This window comes from Henckelia pumila, chromosome 2, assembly GCF_033568475.1.
Source record: "Henckelia pumila isolate YLH828 chromosome 2, ASM3356847v2, whole genome shotgun sequence".
Classification (NCBI taxonomy): domain Eukaryota; kingdom Viridiplantae; phylum Streptophyta; class Magnoliopsida; order Lamiales; family Gesneriaceae; genus Henckelia; species Henckelia pumila.
In genome coordinates this window covers 2,556,449-2,578,681 of record NC_133121.1, presented here as the reverse complement: position 1 = coordinate 2,578,681, position 22,233 = coordinate 2,556,449, and the positions used below count along the sequence as shown (strand labels likewise).

General features: G+C 36.1%; 4 protein-coding genes across 5 annotated transcripts; 3 read left to right on the top strand and 1 right to left on the bottom strand.

The window, feature by feature from the left end:
* Positions 1-36: 36 nt before the first annotated feature.
* On the bottom strand, positions 37-4,740 carry LOC140880193 (polyadenylate-binding protein 2-like). 2 transcript variants are annotated; one of them, XM_073284408.1, is made up of 9 exons: positions 4,105-4,739; positions 2,889-3,007; positions 2,118-2,774; positions 1,959-2,036; positions 1,776-1,865; positions 1,388-1,525; positions 877-1,050; positions 606-809; positions 37-425 (listed from the first exon to the last, which is right to left on the bottom strand). In XM_073284408.1, exons 1-9 carry the CDS (start codon positions 4,340-4,342, stop codon positions 195-197), a joined length of 1,929 nt encoding a protein of 642 aa, XP_073140509.1. In that variant the 5' UTR covers positions 4,343-4,739; the 3' UTR covers positions 37-194. The 2 variants fall into 2 exon arrangements, with proteins under 2 accessions (XP_073140509.1, XP_073140510.1); XM_073284409.1 differs by lacking the exon at positions 1,388-1,525 and having other exon boundaries at positions 4,105-4,740.
* A 2,257-nt stretch (positions 4,741-6,997) lies between these two features.
* LOC140880957 (scopoletin glucosyltransferase-like) lies at positions 6,998-8,816 on the top strand. Its single transcript, XM_073285873.1, has one exon. It carries the CDS (start codon positions 7,207-7,209, stop codon positions 8,638-8,640), a length of 1,434 nt encoding a protein of 477 aa, XP_073141974.1. The 5' UTR covers positions 6,998-7,206; the 3' UTR covers positions 8,641-8,816.
* A 3,202-nt stretch (positions 8,817-12,018) lies between these two features.
* On the top strand, positions 12,019-13,449 carry LOC140884817 (scopoletin glucosyltransferase-like). The gene has a single exon (XM_073291684.1). The coding sequence runs from the start codon at positions 12,019-12,021 to the stop codon at positions 13,444-13,446; it is 1,428 nt and encodes a 475-aa protein (XP_073147785.1). The 3' UTR covers positions 13,447-13,449.
* A 4,332-nt stretch (positions 13,450-17,781) lies between these two features.
* LOC140881022 (cysteine proteinase mucunain-like) lies at positions 17,782-20,873 on the top strand. Its single transcript, XM_073285971.1, has 5 exons — positions 17,782-18,388; positions 19,439-19,674; positions 19,764-19,904; positions 20,015-20,467; positions 20,616-20,873. Exons 1-5 carry the CDS (start codon positions 17,914-17,916, stop codon positions 20,718-20,720), a joined length of 1,410 nt encoding a protein of 469 aa, XP_073142072.1. The 5' UTR covers positions 17,782-17,913; the 3' UTR covers positions 20,721-20,873.
* The last annotated feature ends 1,360 nt before the right edge of the window (positions 20,874-22,233 follow it).

Here is a 22,233-nt window from a genome sequence, read left to right as displayed (position 1 = left end):
GAGAGAGATGGCTTTCAACTTTGAACTCAAACCCCATTTCTCACCACAAAACCAATCACGATATTCAAAACTGTGCGAAGAGATTTGGTACATCAAAATCTCACGTCAAAGGCATTCAAAAAACAGCTAGTTTCAAAACCAAACTATTCAGTATTATTATCCAACCCAACATTGTAAAAAGAAACTAGAAGCTCTCATTCATTCAGTGACAGAGAAGCCAACTGGTCAGCGGGGTTGCTCGACTGCTGCTGAGACACATTTCTCAAAACATCCATTGCCTCTGCAACCTTAGCTTTAAGAGCTTCTGGAGACTCCAACAAGTGCAAGACCTCTGTCTGATCCATTTCCAGAAGCATGCCGGTCACCTTAGCAGCCGTATCAGGCTCAAGTTGTTCAACCAGCGGATACAAATTTTCTCCCAACATCTGCAGGATAAATAAAACGGAGTTTTTTTTAACTATATAGTATACTGATTGCACAAGCCTTTACCACAGTCGGCACATCATAAATTACTTTAAAAGTTGAAAGTTACTACTACTCTAGAGATGTTTAAAGCAGTATACTGATCAGGCACCTCGCATGAAACATGTAAAGAAAATGCTTACAGTCCTTTGCTCGATGGGAGATGCGTTTGCAAGTGCAGATGCCAAAGCTCCAATAGGAATTGGTTGAGATATTCCTGCATTATGCAATGGCAAACCACCCATTTCATATGGGACAGGAAGCATATTTCCAGGCATACCTTGCATGGAAACATCAGGCATGCCACGGCCAAAAGGATAACGAAAGCCCCGTCCCCTAGGAAGCATCTGCAAAGTAGGAATTAATTAACCACGAGAGATTTCTCAAGAATCATAGGTCAAAATTGCCACAAACCTGCTGCTGCATAATTGGTTGAGGGCCTTGCTGCATTGGAATAGCATTGACACGCCTACCACCAGGCCGTGGACCTTGATGCCCTTGTTGAACAAGAGGCACAAACATATTTGGCATGAGAGGCGCACCAGGTCTCATACCAGGAACAAGTTGCTGCTGATAACCAAACCCATGCTGAGATGAAAAATGAGGCGCAAATAAATTATCACTGATACCTATAGGCCACAAAAAATATCCTACATCTAAAATCAGTCAAGCTATTTCTTAGGGAAAAATACATTGAAATTCAGTCGTGTTCAATCTTCAGCGCTATGCTTCCATTGAACAAGAGCAAGTTATCAATGATGTTCACTGAAATTCTTGACTAAGTTCTAACCATGAGAACATCAATCATACCACCCGTATCTTAGGATAAAACTAGATCAGATTTTTTCTGTTTGTTTTCAATTATATTAGTACTATAAAGCATCTGTTATCCAATGGCATTTAATAGTGTGAAAAACATATTTACTTGAGGGGGAATAATGGCAGGTGGTGGTTGCCCATAAAATATTTGTTGCCCTAAACCAGGACCACCAGGAGGGTACATAGGCATACGAGGATTGACAGTAGATGCCATAGCCATGGGCCTCATTTGAGAAAACTGAGCCTGGATACAATAAAATGGGAAGTCAACACTTACACTCAGTCATTCACAGGGTATATAGAGAGGATGGCCATAGAGTTACAGTTAATTAACAACAAAGGTAAAAAAACAATCTACTCTGGAAAATAAAAATGAATACAGAATACAGATAGCTCCAGATGCGCTGACAAACAACATTAGCTTCTCCATTTCATCCTTTCTCAGAGGGATAGTGAAAATATATTAAAAGTAAAGGGTACACCTACAAGTCTACCTGTAAACGTGCTCTTCTCTCTTCCTTCCTCTGAGCAAGGGCAACATAAAGTGGTTTGCCAGCAATCATCTTACCATTCATTTCAGAAAGCTGAAACCAATTTTGTTAAATTTCTTTAACTGAATGGGAACTACGTGAAAGGCAGAGAATAAGGAGCAGGCAATAAATCATTATAAAACTCACAGCTTTGGAAGCCTCTTCAGGTGATGAGAATGCAACAAAGCCTGATCCTCTGCTTGTACCTTTGGGATCTCGCATCACCTGTATAAACATTACTACATTAGAACAAATTAAAGTAGTAACAGCCAACTAAAAGATACAACCAAGTTACCAACCACAAACCTTGCATGATGTTATTGAACCAAATGGAGAGAACAATTCCTTGAGCTTATCATCAACAACACTATCATCAAGGTTTTTGACATACAGGTTCAATCCTTGATATTTGTCAACGGCTTCTTGTGTAGTCTGCTCAAATTGTTGCTTCAATTCAACCTCCCTCTCTGATTTCTTTTGGGCTCTCCCAACATACCATTCTTTGTTATCAAATTTATGACCATTTAGGGATTCAACTGCTCGAGCAGCATCATCTGCATTCTCAAAATTAACAAATCCAAAGCCCTTAGACTTGCCATCTTCATTTCTCATTACCACAGTACTAGTGAGTGATCCAAATTCACCAAATATCTTTCTAAGGTCTTCTTCAGTTGTTGATTCAGAAAGATTTTTCACAAACACATTGGTGAATACTGTCTTGTCAACTGACATCTCTCTTTCTTGCTTACGAAGGAAGGGTCCAACATAGACTTGCTTTCCATTCAACAGCATGCCATTAAGCTTCTCAATAGCTTTCTGGGCAGATTCATCACTTGCATATTGCACAAAACCATAGCCCATGGAATGACCAGACGCATTTGTTACTATTTTGCACGACAGAATGTTCCCAAATGAAGAAAATGTATCATGTAGAGCTTTATGGTCAATTTCCTTGTCCAAATTCTGTTAATAAAAAAACGACATTATCTCAACCAGCGACAGAATCTAATCAAGTTGTTTATTCCAGGACAATCCACAGGACGAATAATGGAAATGGCAAAGGAGAGGAAACAGTACCTTAATAAATATATTCCCAGCCCCACTCCTGCGTGTACTGGGGTCTCGATGAGAATACATAATCCTAATGGGTTTCCCATTGAGCGGAGTAAAGTTCAGCTCCTCCACAGCTCTCTCAGCTATCAAAAAGAAAATTTTGTTTAGAACAGAAATAGGGACAGAGCTAAAAGAAATTGCCTTCATCGTAAGACAAAACAGGTTAAGTGAGTGAGTGTGGCAATACAGAAATAAAATAACTTTTCAAGGATCTCAAGGACCGGACCTGTATCTCGATGGCCAGAAAGCATAAAATATAGGGTTGCACTTTGGATCCATATGGACAAAGATCTCAAAAAGATTGATTTTGTTCATCATTAATTGGTTGGTGACCAATATTAGCTTGATTTAATAATTGTGGCATAATTGCATAATATAAGGTACCCGTTGGGCTGTCATCTTATTTCGCGAAAGATTAGCATGAAGGATATCTTATGCTTCGATATTATATCTATAATTTATGGACAAATTTTAATAAATGTTACTGTGATCCAAAATGTCAAAGCATTGGCAGAAACTTAAAATTGTGAAAGCTTTCCTTAAGACTTTGTGGTTTACCATTGTCAGTGTACGAGGATTACACAATCAAGACAATTGGAACTAAATGAACAATGAAGGATATTAAAAAGCAGATAAAACCAATAAAAAAAACTGGATAATCTATACAATACAAACATAACAAGTCAATGGAGAACATAAGCGGAAACATGAAATGTTGACAAATTAGTCACCAGCAACCGCCAATAATTAATACTAGAACCATGTGTCATTGTATTTGCCCACACTTCTCATGCGGGAAACAACTTAATTAAACCCAAATATGAGGTCGTGAAACGTGGTAGGCAAATCACACAGTATAAAAAATGCAGCAGAGTAATTTGCTTTCAGGTACCAATTCACATCTTGAATATGACTCACTGGTAAGAAATTTCTTAAAAGCTCTATTCTGTTTATCCTAAACGTGATACCCAACTCCTCTTTTGGGAATTTAACAACTACTGTGGTCATACGTCACTAAAATAACCCAGTCCCACGTTTCGACTCCACTTTCTGGTTGGAACTATCAAAATATAGCAAAGAAAATTACCATCATAATCGAAAAGGGCATGTAAATCAAGGGGTTGATAGAACTGAATTGATTAATAAATGTCAAATGTCACAAACGACCTAGAATACGAACCATCCTGATGACTCCCGTAGTTGACGTAGCCATAACCGAGTGAATGTCGGCTGGTCAAATCCCTGCAAACCCTAACCGAAACCACATCACCCACCTGGCTGAATAGATCGTACAGCTGCGAGTCGGTCACGTTCGCATCGAGATCTCCGACGTACAGTGAAGTCACAAACGGAGCACCGGTGGCCGGTGCGGCGTTCACCAACTGCACTGGAGGTTGCATCTGAACCTGAGCCGCCATCGATGATTTGTTTTTTCCTTTTCAAAGTTTTTCAAAAAAATTGTTCTTCAATAGCTTATAGCTTCCCTCCCTCTTTTTTATTTCGAGACCCAAAGAGAAGCAAACAAGGAAACAAAAGGCCGAACACAACTTCTCGAGGGAGGACTCAGAATTTCGATTTTTTCCGCGAGAAAATTTTTTCTCTGTTTTTTTTTTTTTGGTTTTGTGATTGTAGAAGAAAATAGAGGAGAGGGAAGAAAGGATACGCCGGAGGTCCGACTGAGGAGAGGAAAAAATAAAAAAAACACTGAGGCCGGCGGCGACGGAGGCACGACGGAGAGTGAAAAAGGGGGAGATATGGAGGGCAGTTTGGTACCGCGCACTGCAAAAACTCGAGGGATATTGCGGCGGCGTATGCTCTTATTTGCTTGGGGTTAGGGGATTAAACCTTGATTCCGTGAAACGAAATCCACGCCGTTGGATTAGATGGACCCGGTCCCGTATTGACGTATTCGTGAAGGTGCTACTCACCAATGCGACTTCTCTTATTCGAAGAAATGCGCTTTCTTTTTCCCGGAAGACCCGATCCAATTCATTAACGGCAAAGATTTAAAAAAAAAAAAAAAACTATGTTTCCAAATGAAATATAATAAATTCAAGGACTGAATGAGTCAAGCCTCTTAATTTTCGATTAATTTAGTTGCTTATAAATCGAAAAAAAATAATTGTTGGATAACAAATGTTTACGTATATTTTGGATTTTATTAATTCTGTTTTTTTAATTATTATTTTGATTCGGTTAATTCGAAATTTGAGAATTTTAATGCATTTTGTGAATAGCATTAATAAGTTTCCTTCCTTTGACTGATTTTTTTAAAAGATTGATATACAAATGATTTTTTATATGTTGACTTTTTAAGGTTCAACTTATTTTATTTTATTTTTCGGAGTAAGGATCCACTTTTTTTTTTGACAAAGAGTAGTAACGTTCAATTTATTTAGCAATGGATATTTTTATGTTACACTTTTATGATGTGGTTAAATATCGATCATTGAATTATCAAGACATATGTCAATTTACATAAAAATATATGGGTCTCACGTGATCTAATATTATTAAAATAGAAAAAAAAACACTCTCAATATAGCATATACTAACCCTTTAACAGTGTTGTGATATTTGAAAAAATGTATAATAATTTTAATTGTTGCTATTTATATGATATTTCTTCTTCCTGGGAGTTGAATACTTTTGCGTCTTTTACGTGCGCAATTATATTTTTGTTTTTTAATATATATATATATATATATATATATATATATATATATATATGGATAATGCTATATGTACATAAAGTGTTACACATTGGTTTACACAATGCACTTGAAATTACATGATTATCCTACATGCATTTTTTAAAGATTTTTTCCAAATAAAGTGTATGGATAATCATGTAATTTCAAGTCAATTGTGTAACCCAACGTATAACAATCTGTGTACATGTAGCGTTACCATATATATATATATAGAGGAATGCTCAGCTGCCCAACCATATTTTTCCACTTGGTCCCGGGTTTTAGTGGTTTTTTTTTTTTTGCATCACTAAAACCTGCTAGTCGCGAACTAAGTGGAAAAACATGATTGGGTATATATATATATATATATATATATAATATAATAAAATTAATAAACTCATATGGTCGGTCCCTTTTCTAGTTTTCTTTCCCACTTCCCAAGAATCCTATCCATTGTAGAGCAAGTCAGCAACTCGATTCATTACTCTTTCTGTCCAATGTTCCAGAAGCTTTAATTGATTAATTAATTAAAATCTATCGCACATATAAATCCGACCAACACATCTTCGTAACAAAAAATAATATTTGGACATAATTATATTTCATGCTATATATCTCATAAAATTGATGATCTCATAAATTTTTTTTGCTGTTAATTAACAACACGTTGTTTACTTAACAATAAGTAAAATAATCGAAACCAAAGTAAATTTTTTTGAACTGTTTATATAACACATACCCGCATGAACATGAGCATGGCATGTGTGTACATAAAGAATAACAATGATTGTATTTCAACTTTAACATGTTAACATTTTTTAAGTCATTTTTTTTTGTGACGTGAAAACACGCCGCTGTTATTTTTCGGTGTGTTTTAGCTAAATTCTGGATTAACGCAATAGTCTGCAAACTACGCTAGTCAAGTAAACTATATTAGACAAGCCCTGTGTGACAGACTAGTCCAAGAAGATGTTGGCAGGAAAAATCGAACTTCTGACCTATTACCAAAAGTTCACCTATTTCACCAACTTAAACACGCTTTAGGAACATCATTTTCTTATTGCTATTTCAAGTCTGGTTATAATGACTCGGATCCATTTTCATAAAAAGTAGAAGCTTCTTATTATGTTGGCAAGTATTTGAATTAATGTACGTGAGCAAGTATGTCAGCAAATTAGCTCCATGTGGTGTACCTGTCTTTCCTCCCATGTTTCCCTTATCAACTTTGAGTCCCATTCCTCCAATGCAAACTAGCAAAAGACATGGTCCCTCTTCTCCCAATTCACTTTTTTTTTTTTCTTTAGAATATTATTTCATATATATGCAATTCATTACAAGTAGCTCAATTATTTAAGCACACGATTCTTAACAAACAATTAACAAACAGCAGCAGCCTCCAATTTGAACTCAAATTCTGACTTCTCAAAGAGTTGCTATCTTCTATTTATATGTGGCATTAGCTTGGTCTTTCTCATCAAGTATCCATATTTTCAATCGTTCGCATACTTCTTCGCCAGTATTTCAAGAGCTTCCCTTTCTTTTTTCCTTGAACAAAAACTCTGTTTTCTTGGTTAACTATTTCATTGAAAATGGGACAGTTGGTTGTAGTTTTTCTGCCATTTATGGCTCATGGCCATATGATCCCAACGCTAGACATGGCCAAGCTTTTCCACTCTCGTGGCGTGAAAACGATCATATTCTCGATACATGAATTTGCTGATCCCATCAAGAAAGCTCGCGAATCGGGACTCGATATCGGTCTGAGCATCCTCAAGTTCCCGCCACAAGGCTCCGATCTGCCGGAGGCTTGTGTGAGCTTCGATCACGCCATGGCTAATGAGGACTTGCTCCCGAAATTCGTTAAGGCACTGGCTCTGCTCCAAGAACCCGTGGAGAAACTTCTTGAAGAGTTCCGGCCGAATTGTCTGGTTGCTGACATGTTCTTGCCTTGGACTACTGATTCTGCCGCCAAATTCGGTATACCGAGATTGGTTTTTCACGGCGTGAGCACTTTCGCGCTGTGCGCCATCGAGCAAATGAGGCGCGACAAGCCTTTTGCCGATGTTTCTTCAGATTCCGAGCCCTTTTTGTTGCCCAACCTTCCGCATCGGCTAAAGTTTTTTAGAACACAAGTGAATCCTTATGAACTCGAGGAAAACAAGACGAATGAGTTTTCGCGATTGCGGGTGCAGATGAGGGAAGCAGAGGAGAGGAGCTACGGAGTTCTCGTCAACAGTTTTCACGAGCTCGAACCGGATTACGCCGATCATTACAAGAATGTTTTGGGGAGAAGAGCATGGCATATAGGCCCCCTTTTGCTGCATAAAGCACGGATAGGGAAGGAATCAGTACTAGCCATAGATACACATGAAATCGAGGCGTGGCTCGACTCAAAGAAGGACAACTCTGTTGTTTACGTGTGTTTCGGGACCTTGGCGAGTTTCACCTCCGCTCAACTACGTGAAACCGCGATTGGGCTGGAGGCATCCGGCCAAGATTTCATCTGGGTCGTGAGGAGGGGGAAAAAAGACGAAGGAAACGACGATTTCTTGCCGGATGGATACGAGGAAAGGATGAAAGGGAAGGGCATGATCATAAGAGGATGGGCACCTCAAGTGCTTATCTTGAATCATCCTTCCATCGGGGCGTTTGTGACGCACTGTGGTTGGAATTCGACATTGGAAGGAGTGTGTGCCGGCGTGCCTATGGTGACATGGCCTGTTTTCGCGGAGCAGTTCTTTAATGAAAAACTGGTGACAGAGGTTTTGAGGACCGGAGTTTCTGTCGGGAACATGCAGTGGCGGCGGTCTGGGAGCGAAGGGGTGGCGAGCCAGGCGGTGGCCAAGGCGGTGCATAGCGCGATAAACGGCGAGGAAGCGCCGGAAATGAGGAGGCGGGCGAAGAAGTTGAAAGAAATGGCGAGGAAAGCTGTGGAGGAAGGCGGATCATCTTTGGGAGAATTGAGTTGTTTGATGGAAGAATTGAGCGTGCATCATCATGGCTCTCTGCCCAACCAAATTTGATGCCATGACATTTGTTAATTTATGGTTTGCGGTATCGAAACGGTCGAGATAGAACGAGAACGAAGCTCGTCGGGACGAAGTTCAAGTTTGATGCTATGACATTTGTTATCTATCGACATCTATCTATTTTGAGTAATTATTTATCAATGCATAGACTTCCCATATGATTGATTCAACGCGCCTAGCTAGCTTCCCATGCTTGTGTGATCGGTCACACTAATATATATCTTGAGACAATCTAACATGAAACACACACTATGATTCTTAAAGTGAGCAAAAATGATATGAAATAGTTATAAATAATAGTAAATTTGATTTGAGAAATTAAAATCTTGTGACGTTTATAAACTATAAAGTCCGTGGTGCCAAATGGTGTGGGGGTTTTGTATGACAACAAAATGAAGGTTGAATCAGGCCCAAATTTGCTATAAAAAATCAGGCCCAATTAATTAGTAAAGCCCACTATACACCTAGTATAAAATCTGTTAAGATTAGCCATAATCTTTTGTTATTATATGGTAAAGATTTTTCTTTGTTAAATTAGCCTGTCATTTAGCCGAGAGTTTTCCAATTTTCCTTTCTGTAGTTAGCCTCATCGCGTATAATTGTAATGCACATGTTTTCGTACATAATGAAGAAAAATAGAATGCAAAAATATTGTTGCGAATTTTCTTTGTCCAGGCTTCTTTTCTTCAAAACCAATTAGAGATATCAGTGCAAACAGTCACGCAGCCAAATGGTGATTCAAGATATGTAGGTTTTTGTGCTTCGGAGATTAAAGTTTTACTTTTAGACCTTGATATAGTTTATTTGTTTCATGTGTGGAGAACGGTCAATGCCGTGGGCCATTTTTAGCTAAATTTGTTTATTCTTTTCCTGCACATTTTTGTTGGGTGTTTTTCTAATTGGTTGGTCAATCTTATAATTACTGATATTTATAATATTCAATAAAGAGTTTCTTGTAAAAAAAATTGTGGGAATATCAAAGCATAGCTTCTTTACTAATTATTCTATCTAAGAAATTTTCTTGAAAATATATATTATCTTATAAGAATTCATTCAAAGGACCAATCTAATATTATTACATATTAACAATAAATATGTCAAAAAAAATTTATGCATTTGCACAATTATATTTCATATAAATTTTCGTATAAAATCATCAATAAAAACAATTATATTATATTTTTTTCTTTGAAATAAAATATTTCGCTTGAGTGAAATCCATTCATACAAACACAATATTTGATTGAAGCAATATAAAAATAATCATAACAATTTGTCATGTATATTTATCGTTTCGTCTTTGTATACAATTAACCCCCTTGCTTTAATTTTGTCCAATCGGATCAGACACCTCACGTGTCCTTTGGGTCCAGCTGTCAAGTTCCTATTGGTGGATTGGGGGCACGATAACATCAGCAAAAGTGTCGGCAGATGACTACTCGTCCAATCAGAAATCGAAGATTGCGTAATATGGATGGGGAGAGTTTTTAGGAATTATTTTTTAATTTTTTATTAATAAAATTTTATCAAATTTTAAAATTTTGTGAAAGAAAAAGGTGAAAAGTGTTTTTTAAAATCTTTTTCAAAAACTCCAGTCCACCTTGACTTGTTTCATATATAGATATATTTAAATTTATATAGATATAGATATAATTTTCTGGATTTTAGTTACATTATAAGACTTGAGAATATTTAATATTTGGCCCTCGCATCGAGAGGCTTTGATAATACACGATAATTTATATGATTTGCTCTCTTTAGGTTTTCACAAATTTTCGGATTTAATAATTGAGTCTTTTCTCAAATTAATCTAATTTTTTAATTGGGTACTGATAATAATATTTTAAGAGAGTTCAAGATCAAAACTTAATTAAATTTATGACTATGGGACGAGGGGAGATGATATATTTTATAGTTATCGACAAGGCTAGATATGTTGTTGAATAAACTAATGAAATAACAGGTAACACATGTCATATATTTTAATATAAAAAGTATTAAAAAAAATAATAGTTCTGGCAGTTGACATAAGTAGCGTATTTATGACAATAAATACACTGTTAACTCAATCGTCAATTGTTTTTTTGTCCTAACGTTTATTTGGTGTACTTGGCAAACAATTTGTCGGCAAAGCAAAAGAATTGACTCCCTTATTCCATCACAAAAAATAAACAAAAAGAGAGCGTTACGCCTTTTTCCCCAAATGCATGGTCCCGGCAAACCTAATTTCGAGATAAATATTAACTCACAAAATCATTAAATATTTTCTAAAAAAAAATCATTAAATATACATACTATCTCTATTTTATAGAGAAAATACTTTTTTTTTGGTCCAGTAAATTTACCTCTTTTGGGGTTTGGTCCATTAATTTTTTCGATGTGGGTTTTGGTACACTAACTTTTCATTTTCAGTGATTTTTGGTACAACTGCATACGTGTCAGCTTTTGATTGGTCCACGTCATCATTTTGGACCAATCAAAGTTGACATATATGCAGTTGGACCAAAAATCACTGAAAATGAAAAGTTAGTGTACCGAAACCCACATCGAAAAAGTTAATGGACCAAAACCAAAACATGAAAAAATTAATGGATCAAAAAACTTATTTTCCCTATTTTATATTACTGAATTCACACTAAGTTTTTATTTATCTTGTAATTGTAATTCCGGCGTTCCTCTTTTTTTTTTTGGTACGGGATATTTTTCTATTTGTTTTCCAACTATATTATTCTATTTCATAATTGTTCAATTTTCTGTCTCCTTCACTTGAAAGCACTATGGGAAATCATGTTCTACCATCCATTGCTCACTATATATAGGAAATATAATACCGCACAACATAAAATATGTGTATATATATATTTATATATATATATATATATAAGTAATGCTACATGTACAACGAAATTAATACATCAAATTTTATAACACAAAAAATTCAATAAAAAAATTTAATTTATCAAAATCTCACGATATATTAAATACAAAATCTCGCAATAAAATAACAAAATCTGACGATATTATTGTTATAAATAATATTTTTTTGTATATCTAGCATTTATATATATATATATATATATATATATATATATATTTATAATAATGAATCAAGTATAGAAGAGATGCATGCACATCATGATATATGTTGATAAACATATATATACAATAAATGTTCATGAATAGAGGTCATGTATTAATGTACGTAGATCGGATTCATTTATCCGTACGTACTTGGCCATTTTTCGGTGTTCTATTATTCTATATATATATATATATATACAAAGGCCTTCACTCAACATTATTAAAGTTTGCAATAATATATAAATAACATCAAATCCATATATTTCATTGGATATATCTACTCAAAAATAAATGAGTAAGCTACACTTATTTTTCCTTCCATTCATGGCTCATGGCCACATGATCCCAATGCTCGACATGGCCAAATTATTCACTTCCCGCGGAGTAAAGACAACCATGATTTCGACTCTTGCATTCTCAGATCCCATCAAAAAAGCCCAGGAATCAGGAATCGACATCGGTTTAATAATCATCACCCTCCCAAATCAAGAATCAGGCCTCCCCGAATACATCCAAAGACTCGATCAAGTAACCACCGTAGATTTCGTCCGAAAATTCGTCAAGGCGATATCTTTACTGCAAGAACCAGTCGAGAGACTGATCAAACAACACAGCCCCGATTGTCTTGTTTCCGACACGTTCTTTCCATGGACGACAGATTCCGCCGCCAAATTCGGTATCCCGCGGTTGGTTTTCCACGGTACGGGGTATCTAGCACGTTGCGCCTCCGAGCAAATGAGACTACACAAGCCTTTCAAGAACGTGTCGTCTGATTCGGAGACGTTCACTCTCCCGTGTCTCCCTCATCAGCTGAAGTTCACGCGAACGCAGATTTCTCCTTTCGATCTAAGGAGAAGAAGTGAAGGTGAATTCGCGGAGCTGATTTTCCGGTCGAGGGAGGCAGACAGGAGAAGCTATGGAGTCGTGGTTAATAGCTTTTACGAGCTCGAATCCGGTTACGCCGATCATTACAAGAACTTTTTAGGGATCAAGGCATGGAATATAGGCCCTTTTTTGCTTTGCAAGGATGGAGACAAGGAAAAGGGGAGGAGAGGAAGGGAATCAGCCATAGATGAACACGAATGCCTTGCATGGCTGGACTCCAAGAAACCTTATTCCGTGGTTTACGCTTGTTTCGGGAGCATGGCGAGCTGTACTCAAGTTCAGTTACATGAAATCGCTCTCGGGCTCGAGTCATCGGGCCAAGATTTCATTTGGGTCGTGAGAGATATCGATATAGACGATTTCTTCATGCCGAACGGATTCGAGGAGAGGATGAGGAGTAGTGAAAAGGGACTGATCATAAGAGGGTGGGCGCCGCAGATGCTGATCCTGGATCATCCTTCGATAGGTGCGTTCGTGACGCACTGCGGATGGAATTCGATACTGGAAGGAGTGTGCGCGGGCGTGCCTATGGTGACCTGGCCGATGTTTGCGGAGCAGTTTTTTAATGAGAAGCTGGTGACGGAGGTTTTGAGGGTCGGGGTTTCTGTCGGGAACAAGCGGTGGAGGACGGTGGCCATAGAAGGCGTGGGGCGGGAGGCGGTGTCGGAGGCGGTGAGACGTGTGATGGCGGCGCCGGAGATGAGAGACCGAGCCATGTGTTATAGGGAAATGGCTAGAAAGGCCGTGGATGAAGGTGGATCATCTTACAATGATTTGAGTGCTTTGATTCAAGAATTGAGTACTCTCTCCATCGGATCGAGTTATTGTGAATAAAATGTATGATTGAGATTTGTATTTTGTTATTAAGTTTGAATGTAATTTGATTCGATTGTACTTGAAGCTATATCGTTTAATCGTTTTCTGTTGAATATAATATGAAACGATTTGAAATTAAAATGCAATTTAAAATATTTTGTAAAAAATACTGAAACATTAATTAGTCCGCTGTTTTCAATTTAATGTGCAGCCAAAATCCTACAGCCGAATAATTATTTTATTGTATATACTATATTATAAATATTGATATCAAAAAAATTCATTTCAATACCGATAGTAAAATTTCGAAGCTTTGGTACGAAAAAAAAATTCATATTGATACCGTATAGATACCGAAAAAATTTCGGTATACCGAAAATATATCGAAAAAATTTCGATACGATATGTCAAAATTCCGATATTTCGGTACGGTATGCCATCTAATGCGTGTCGGCGTGTGCACTTTCTAATTAACACTCGTGCTTTGAATTTTGAAATTAAAATGCATATATTTAAATTGTAAATAATTGTGTTTTTTTTAGTTGGCAAATAATTGTAGTATTAATGCATGCAATAAACCACAGATTTTAGCTGAACATGCTTCTTTTGAGATTTTAATATTTCAATATATACTAAATTATTACATTCAAAAACTTGTTTCAGGCTTTGACAAATTTGCTTTTCGATATAATTTCACGCGTGTGCATTTATTAAGAAATACATGTAACCAATTAAAATAATTGGCCGGCCGGCCGGGAGGACTTTATCTAGATATATATTGGATTTTGGCTGATTAAATTTTCAAACAGCTAGCAATATTAGCAAATCAAGTATTATAATTTACGAACCATTTTACGCATTAATATTATATAGGGAAAATTGCTTTTTTTTTGTCCTCTATGTTTGTTACTTTGCGATTTCAGTCCTTTATATTTTTAGATTTCAGTTTTAGTCCGCTATCTTTATTTTTTTTTGCAATTTTAGTCATTTTTCCAAAATGGCGCTGATGTGGCATCAATTCAGTGCTGATGTGGAGCTGACGTGTACAGTGCCACGTAAGCATCTTTTAATAAAAAGGACCGAAATTGCAAAAAATCAGAACATGTAGAACTAAAACTGAAATGTGAAAACATAGAGGACCAAAATCACAAATTGACAAACATACGAAACTAAATTTGCAATTTTCTCTATTATATATCCATAAATTGCTCGTGAGTCGATCATGAGTGTAAGGTTTTGCCAAAGATTGTAAAGATGAATATTTTATGAATTAGTGGGTATTGATTATTTAATTTTCTATCGTAATCAAAAATTAAAAAAAAAAAGAAAAAAAGGAAAAATAATTTGCATTATCCATATTCATCGTCATCGTCACCATCACCATCACCTACGAGCAGCTGAGTATGCAACATAGATTGCTTGGTTCCAAGTTGGTTCTTGCATGAGGGTCCCCAATGTGGAGGAAAGTTGACCACCAAGTTTGCTACCAAAATCTACCAATTGGATTGCAAATTCTTCCATTTAATGGACAAAAGGCAGCAGACCGACTCCTGTGTTTTTGTGGTGTAATCAAGGCCACGTATGACATGCACAATTTTCACTTGCTTTATTTGCATTTACACAAACTTCACATTTACAACGTTTGGGTTGTAAAAACCATAGCGCAACATTGTCAGCAATTATAAATATTCATCTCCATTTTGCGGGACAAACCAAGATTTGGGTGAACCCATCATGGATTTTGCACCAACATCTCTCGACTTTACGTGTGAGGTCCTCTCGTTGACCTATTAACAAGACGTTGGTCCGTCACACGAGTTGAAAACCTCGACCCAATCCAACTTGGCATGATTTGTGGATAACCAATCTATCAATTATATATATTATATGCAAATAAACTTTAAAAAGGGATTTGTTTGAATATTTACACCATATTTGGTGTATACATGTATAAATAAAAGAATTATTAAAAATGATAATGTCAATAAACCAAAAGATCACATAAATAAATAACTTTGATAGTTTTCTGCAATAATTTTTTAAATAATCAACAATATTGGGGATAGAGGAGGGGAATCAATTGTTTAATAATTAATAAATATTTTAATTTTTTTTTAAAAAATATTGTGACTGCCTTCCCAATCCGCAACTTAAAGAGGCTGCCTCATTACGAAACTGTCTTCGAATGGGTTGATAAAAACACAACCAACTATTTTTTATAGTATATTGAGTCGATTCGATGTGACAAACCCAAATTGATTGATCCACAACGAAAGGTGAGCAAGATGAGGTAAGAAATTTATGGTAGGAATAATTGTCATAGTTTTCTATCTCAAACGCCACTACACTTATTTTCATGTTGCCACATGTCCAATTCATCAAGATTTTTTTAAAAAAATTCAATACTTAATCAAAGTTAATTTGATAATTTTTTTTGAAGGTAACAAACTAATTTGATATTTTGTGTGGCAACAAAATGGACATAGCATAAGACAATTGAGGAAATGGTGAGGAAGACTATTGCCTAATAATAAAAACATAAATGATGTTAGTTTGGAAGTTGGGCCTTTACCTCGAGAAGTCATGGGTTGATTTATATGGGCCTTATATAATACAATCTTGGATGGTGAGACAACTGGATTCTTGTATGCACATATTCATGGGTCACTCACGATGTAGTGTGCTTAGAGCTCTTAGATGGGATGGTCCAACAAAACCCGCCACATGGAAGGGCGGCTCATTGAAAAAATCCCAATTTAACCTAATTTAAAGTGAGTTGTGGTTTAAGTTATAAGTCGCTCGGTTCACCAACAAATAAAAATACAAGAAAATATTTATAATTAATTGAATTTATCACTTCATAAGTAAATATTTGTTTAAAAAATTCAATAAAATTGTTAATTATTAATTTCATACATATATATTTTAAACAAAACAATTTGACACAAATAAATTCACAAGTTTCACTACAAAAATACATGTCTACCACAATAATACAAAAATTTTAAAAAAAAAAATCTCCTTCTCAACTAGGGGTGCAAACGAACCGAATCGAGTCGAATAATTGTAAAATTTTAAAGCTCGAATTCGGCTCGATAAGAGTATATTCAAATTCGAGCTCGATTCGAAGTTCGATAATTTCAAATATTTGGGCTCGAGCTCGGCTCGAAATGAAGTTCGAGTTCGAGTTCGGTTCGAAATATTCGAACCTATTCGTGAACTATTCGAATATTATGGTTCGAAAAGCTCGAAATATATATATATATATATTTATTATAATATATATTATATTAATTAAATATTAAGGTTCGCAAACTATTCGCGAACTTTGTAATTTTGGCTCGAGCTCGGCTCGAAAAAAAGTTCGAACATGTTCGAATTCGACTCGAGTTCGATAAGCTCGAATACAAATCAAATATTTATCGAGCGGACTCGTAAGCTCACGAACATGTTCAGTTCGTTTGCACTCATATTCTCAACCACGGTCTAACCCTAGCCCGGCCCACCCTTGACCCAATGACACGTGCCAGACCATTTTTAAGTGAGTCGATGATATTTCAACACAATCAACTTAAATTATTTGGTTGAGTAGATCAACTCAATGAACCCAACACGAACAGACCGGCCACAAATGTGTCTCATATCTTACTTATTAAAGTATTCAACCAATGACATGAGATATCACCCTAACAAAAAGATACTATAATTATTGTGATATTATGTGATACATCAAAAATTAAAAAAAAACGAAAATTAGCAAAGCAAAACAATAGAAAACCTGCTTGGTGTAATAAGGAACATCAAGGTGTACTATATACACTCCCATTTATGTGAAAGATTACATCCCTTTTCCTAAAAATAATTTCAATACTACTGTATATTTATTTACGAGATCGATCATGTTTTTTTGTAAGAATATCTCACATATTTTTATTCATGAGACGAGTCTAACAAAATTAACTTGCTAACAGTATTTTTTTTAAAATCTTTTTTTTGTTTATTTAGATGCAAACATAAAACCAACAACTGAGGAGTGAATTTCATACATAGTGAATCATGGTTGGTTGCATGAAACTCCATCTCACACCAATACCTATTTCCTCGCCCACCAAAACACAACTGTTTTTTTCTTTTTTCTTTCTTTTTTTTAAAAAAAATTTCTCTACTTCTTTTTCCCTAATATATTTTCATAATCTGTAATATTAATTTTCCAAAAAAATAAATAAATCCTATTGATTTTTTTTTTTAATAAAAAAGAAAAAAGCCCATTCCTGAAAAAAAGGGACAAAAAAGAAAAAGCCCATGAATCTCCCACCACCTTTCCTATGTATCAATGGAATCTCCCACAGAATTGAATGACAGACAAATTTCACGATATTCTCGCAGTTAACCCTATAAACAACCCCATTCCCATTCCCATTCCCATTCCCAAAGATCCACAAACGCCAAAGATTATCGCACTCGTTTCCTCTGCTTTCCGCAGCAATGGCTTCTCCCTTCAATCTTTTGTCCTGTCTTGTTTTCCTCTCCCTTTTCATCTTTTCTTCTGCCCTTGATATGTCCATCATCACCTACGACGGAGACCACGGTCTGGGTCTCACCCGATCCGACGAGGATGCCATGTCCCTTTACGAGTCATGGCTCGTGAGACACGGAAAAGTTTACAACGCCATAGGCGAGAAGGAGAGACGTTTCGAGATTTTTAAGGACAACTTGAGATTCATCCAAGAACACAATTCCCAGGACCGCTCGTATAAGCTTGGCTTGAACCGGTTCGCGGATCTGACGAACGATGAGTACCGGGCCATGTTCGTCGGCGGAAGGATGGACAGGAAGACCCGGTTGTTGAACAGGAAGGCCGGTGACCGGTACGCGTTCAAGGAGGGTGATGGGCTGCCGGAATCCGTTGACTGGAGAGAGAAAGGCGCCGTTGCTCCGGTGAAAGATCAGGGTCAATGCGGTATGTTTTCCCTTTGATTTTTGATTTGAAAAACACGAAATATATCATTCATGGGTGTCAATGTTGTTTTGACAGGAGTCTTGATTTTGTTGGGCCGACCGAAAGGGACTAGCTTTTTGTTTGTTTCTGTTTTGAAATTTGATGCAAGAACTTTTTAAATTATATTTAATCTTTACTTTTATTGAATGCTTGAAAGTTTTTGTTTTTAAAAGAATTCGTAGATTAAAGAAATATTTACACCAAAACTATATGTTCTTTCTCTCATGATCACTGTGTATTGTTTGCTTGGGCAGACAGATGTATTTTCCTCTTGGCGGTATCAAGTTTAAATATTATTTTTTCAAGATATCCGTCCCAAAATGTAGTCCTTTCCATCGTCATTCTCGATTGCTTTGAAGATTTTGGATCTCTCATATTTGTGAGACCAATTTTTTGTCCATTGGTTTTTGGTTCTTTATGGGTGTTGTCCGTTGTAATTGTGAATCCATCAATTCAATATCAGCTGCTCCTACTTGTGGGAGTTGAAAAACTGGTATTGGCATCATTCAGGTTGGAAAATTAGATGCTACCTTGAGGGTAGTACCTCCAAAGTAATCTGGACGGACCAGATCATATCAGCAGATCAAATCATTCGATCTACTGTACAATCTGGTCAGTCCAGATCATGTTGGGGTAGCTACCCTCAGGGTAGCATGAACTGTTCCCCAGTTTGGATTCTTGTTAAGTATCAGAATCTGGTATATTTTATGACAAACATTAGAAACTGACTTGAGAGTTTTTCTTGGCTTCGCTTAGTTAAACACTACATTTCCAGATGGTTTCGTTATCTATTTATCAAAGTCTTGATTTAAAAGTTATGGCGGACTAAGATTGGATAAGTAGTAGAATGGAAGAAACAATACTTTTCACTCTTGACAAAGATCAATCACAAGTTAAAATTTGAGCAAAACGTTATGAATTATGATCTTTCCGATTTTTAAATTATCCATCCTTCTATAAGCTTTGCCTCATCAAGTTTTAACATGTTTTTGTCTTTGGTTTCCAATTCAGGGAGTTGCTGGGCTTTCTCGACTGTTGCTGCTGTTGAAGGAATAAACAAGATTGAAACTGGAGAACTAGTAGTCTTGTCGGAACAAGAGCTAGTTGATTGTGATAAAGCATACAACCAAGGCTGCAACGGTGGTCTCATGGACTATGCGTTCCAATTTATCATTAAAAATGGTGGCATTGATACAAGTGTTGATTACCCTTACAGAGCTCGTGATGGAACCTGTGATCAGTATCGGGTATGACTAATGAACCCATATTCTTGGTACAAAATACTTCGTACCTTTTTAGTTTATTTTTCATAGAAAATTTTCACATCTTCTTGCAGAAAAATGCGAGGGTAGTCTCCATTGATAGCTATGAGGATGTTCCTGAAAACGATGAGCAGTCTTTGAAGAAAGCAGTGGCAAATCAACCAGTCAGTGTTGCCATTGAAGCTGGAGGCCGAGCTTTCCAACTCTACCAATCGGTATGATATATGCACATTTCAAGAATCAAGAAGACAAGTACAGTGGGCTTTCTGTTATATTAAATTAGATTCTTCTTACCGAATGTTACCTATTTTCTTGATCCATATAGGGAGTGTTCACTGGTCTATGTGGCACCGATCTAGACCATGGTGTTGTTGCCGTTGGATATGGAACGGAAAATGGTGAAGACTACTGGATTGTGAGAAACTCATGGGGCTCAAGCTGGGGAGAGAAGGGGTACATTAGGCTTCAACGCAACGTGGCTAATATCACCACAGGCAAATGTGGCATAGCTATAGAAGCATCTTATCCTCTGAAATCAGGACAGAACCCTCCAAACCCAGGCCCATCACCTCCAACACCGGTGAAACCCCCCACCGTGTGCGATGATTATTACACGTGCCCTGAGGGCAGCACTTGTTGCTGCGTGTACCAGTATGGAAACTACTGCTTCGGTTGGGGATGCTGCCCATTGGAGGCTGCTACATGCTGTGATGACCACTCTAGCTGCTGCCCCCATGACTACCCTATCTGTGATCTTGAAGGCGACACTTGTCTAATGGTAATTCTACTTTGTTTTATATATATCACACTGTCTCTCTATTGTTATCTGAAGGTTGTGTATTTCATGCTTGTTGCACGATTAGAACATAAGCAAGAAAAATATGCTAGTGTACTAATGTTGTGATGATGATGTGGTGTTGTTACAGAGCAAGGATAATCCTATGGGAGTGAAACCTTTGAGACGAAGTAATGCCACTCCCACCCTCGACTTGGCTCGTCTTCGCGGAGGCAGGAAGATTACCGTTTCTTAAAGTTCATCAACGTAGTTATTTGTAAATATTGATCTCTTCATGTTTAGAATTCGTTTGGGAAACTGTTAATTTGAATCTTAGTGTTTGCGTTTTACATTTATTTAGACATGGAAAGTCATGAGGAAGTATTCAATTTTATAGTGCATTAATTTATCTATATTTCGTCGGGATTCTTGGTAATCTGTCTATTCACGCATACATTGTATAGGCTTACAATTTGCACAGCCTTGTGAGATTGATCGTTAAAGAAATCAACGAAATACACTTGCAATTTGCACTTGGTGGGAAGAAATCGATTAAAAAGTTGACCAGATTCGTTGAAAAAATCAACGTCATACACATTGTGAAGGCTTACGTATTTGATATTTCTCGTCCCTTTTGTTGTAAATAAAAAGATCATTCCAAGTGTTTTGTCCATTCGATTCTATATTTGGCTCAACTCTCTTGTTTAATTTTTAATAATCCTTATTATTATATTATAATAGCTAAATCCAGTAAAGAAACTATGTTTGGTCATTTTAATTGATTTTTAAATTTATCCTTTATCATTCCTTCAACATATTCAATAATTAAGAGACAAAAAATAATGTATCATTCAAAAACTTCTCACCTCCTCTCTCCACTATCTCATTATCCTAATTTATAATATTATCAGTTTACCATTATCTCTTTACCCATTATCTTAATCTATAAATAAATTTAAATTTATAAAATAAATATATTTTGTGCACCTGCATGATGCAACGCATGTATTTCAGAGTACTAGTAATAATAAAATATAAATCGTTTACTTGCAATTTTTTGAACCACCGTCCCCTAAAACTATATTATAATACACTAATCGCTCTCAGATGATATCTAACTTTATAACGTATACGTGAACATTTGATCTAAATGTTATATTTGGCTAGCGAGTAACGTGATTCAACGTCATCGGGGAAAAAAAAAGAAAAGAAAAAAATTATAATTTTTTTTAATAAGAAAAAAAATTATAATTGACTAATCACAAGACGCGCATATATACACAGTACACACACTGATTAAACACGGCACAATCTTCAATCTTAGTTATTAGAGAATTTTTTGCTTTTTTATAATGGGCGTAGTAGAACTTTACACGCATCATGTCCAAGCTTGAGAAAATCAGAGCTCCTGAATCGCCAATATTTTTTTTATTTAAAATTATAATTATAAAATGGAAGTTGACTTTTAATATTTATTTATTATGTTTGCGTAAATCGCACACAAAACGTCTAAAAAATCCTTCGAGTGGCTAAGTGGGTCATATAGAATTCTTTATTCAATATATAATGACCAATACCATTGATTATAACATTCGATAGCTAGTTAGATTTCTTGATATAAATACATAGTTATCCATGTTGCTATATATGTCACACACGAAACCTCTAAAATATATAATGGAGTCATTCGTCAATATATATTATATTATTTTACAAAGTAATTTTCTAAAAATGTCCACTTGTATCGATCGATCAAGAAAAAATCAAAT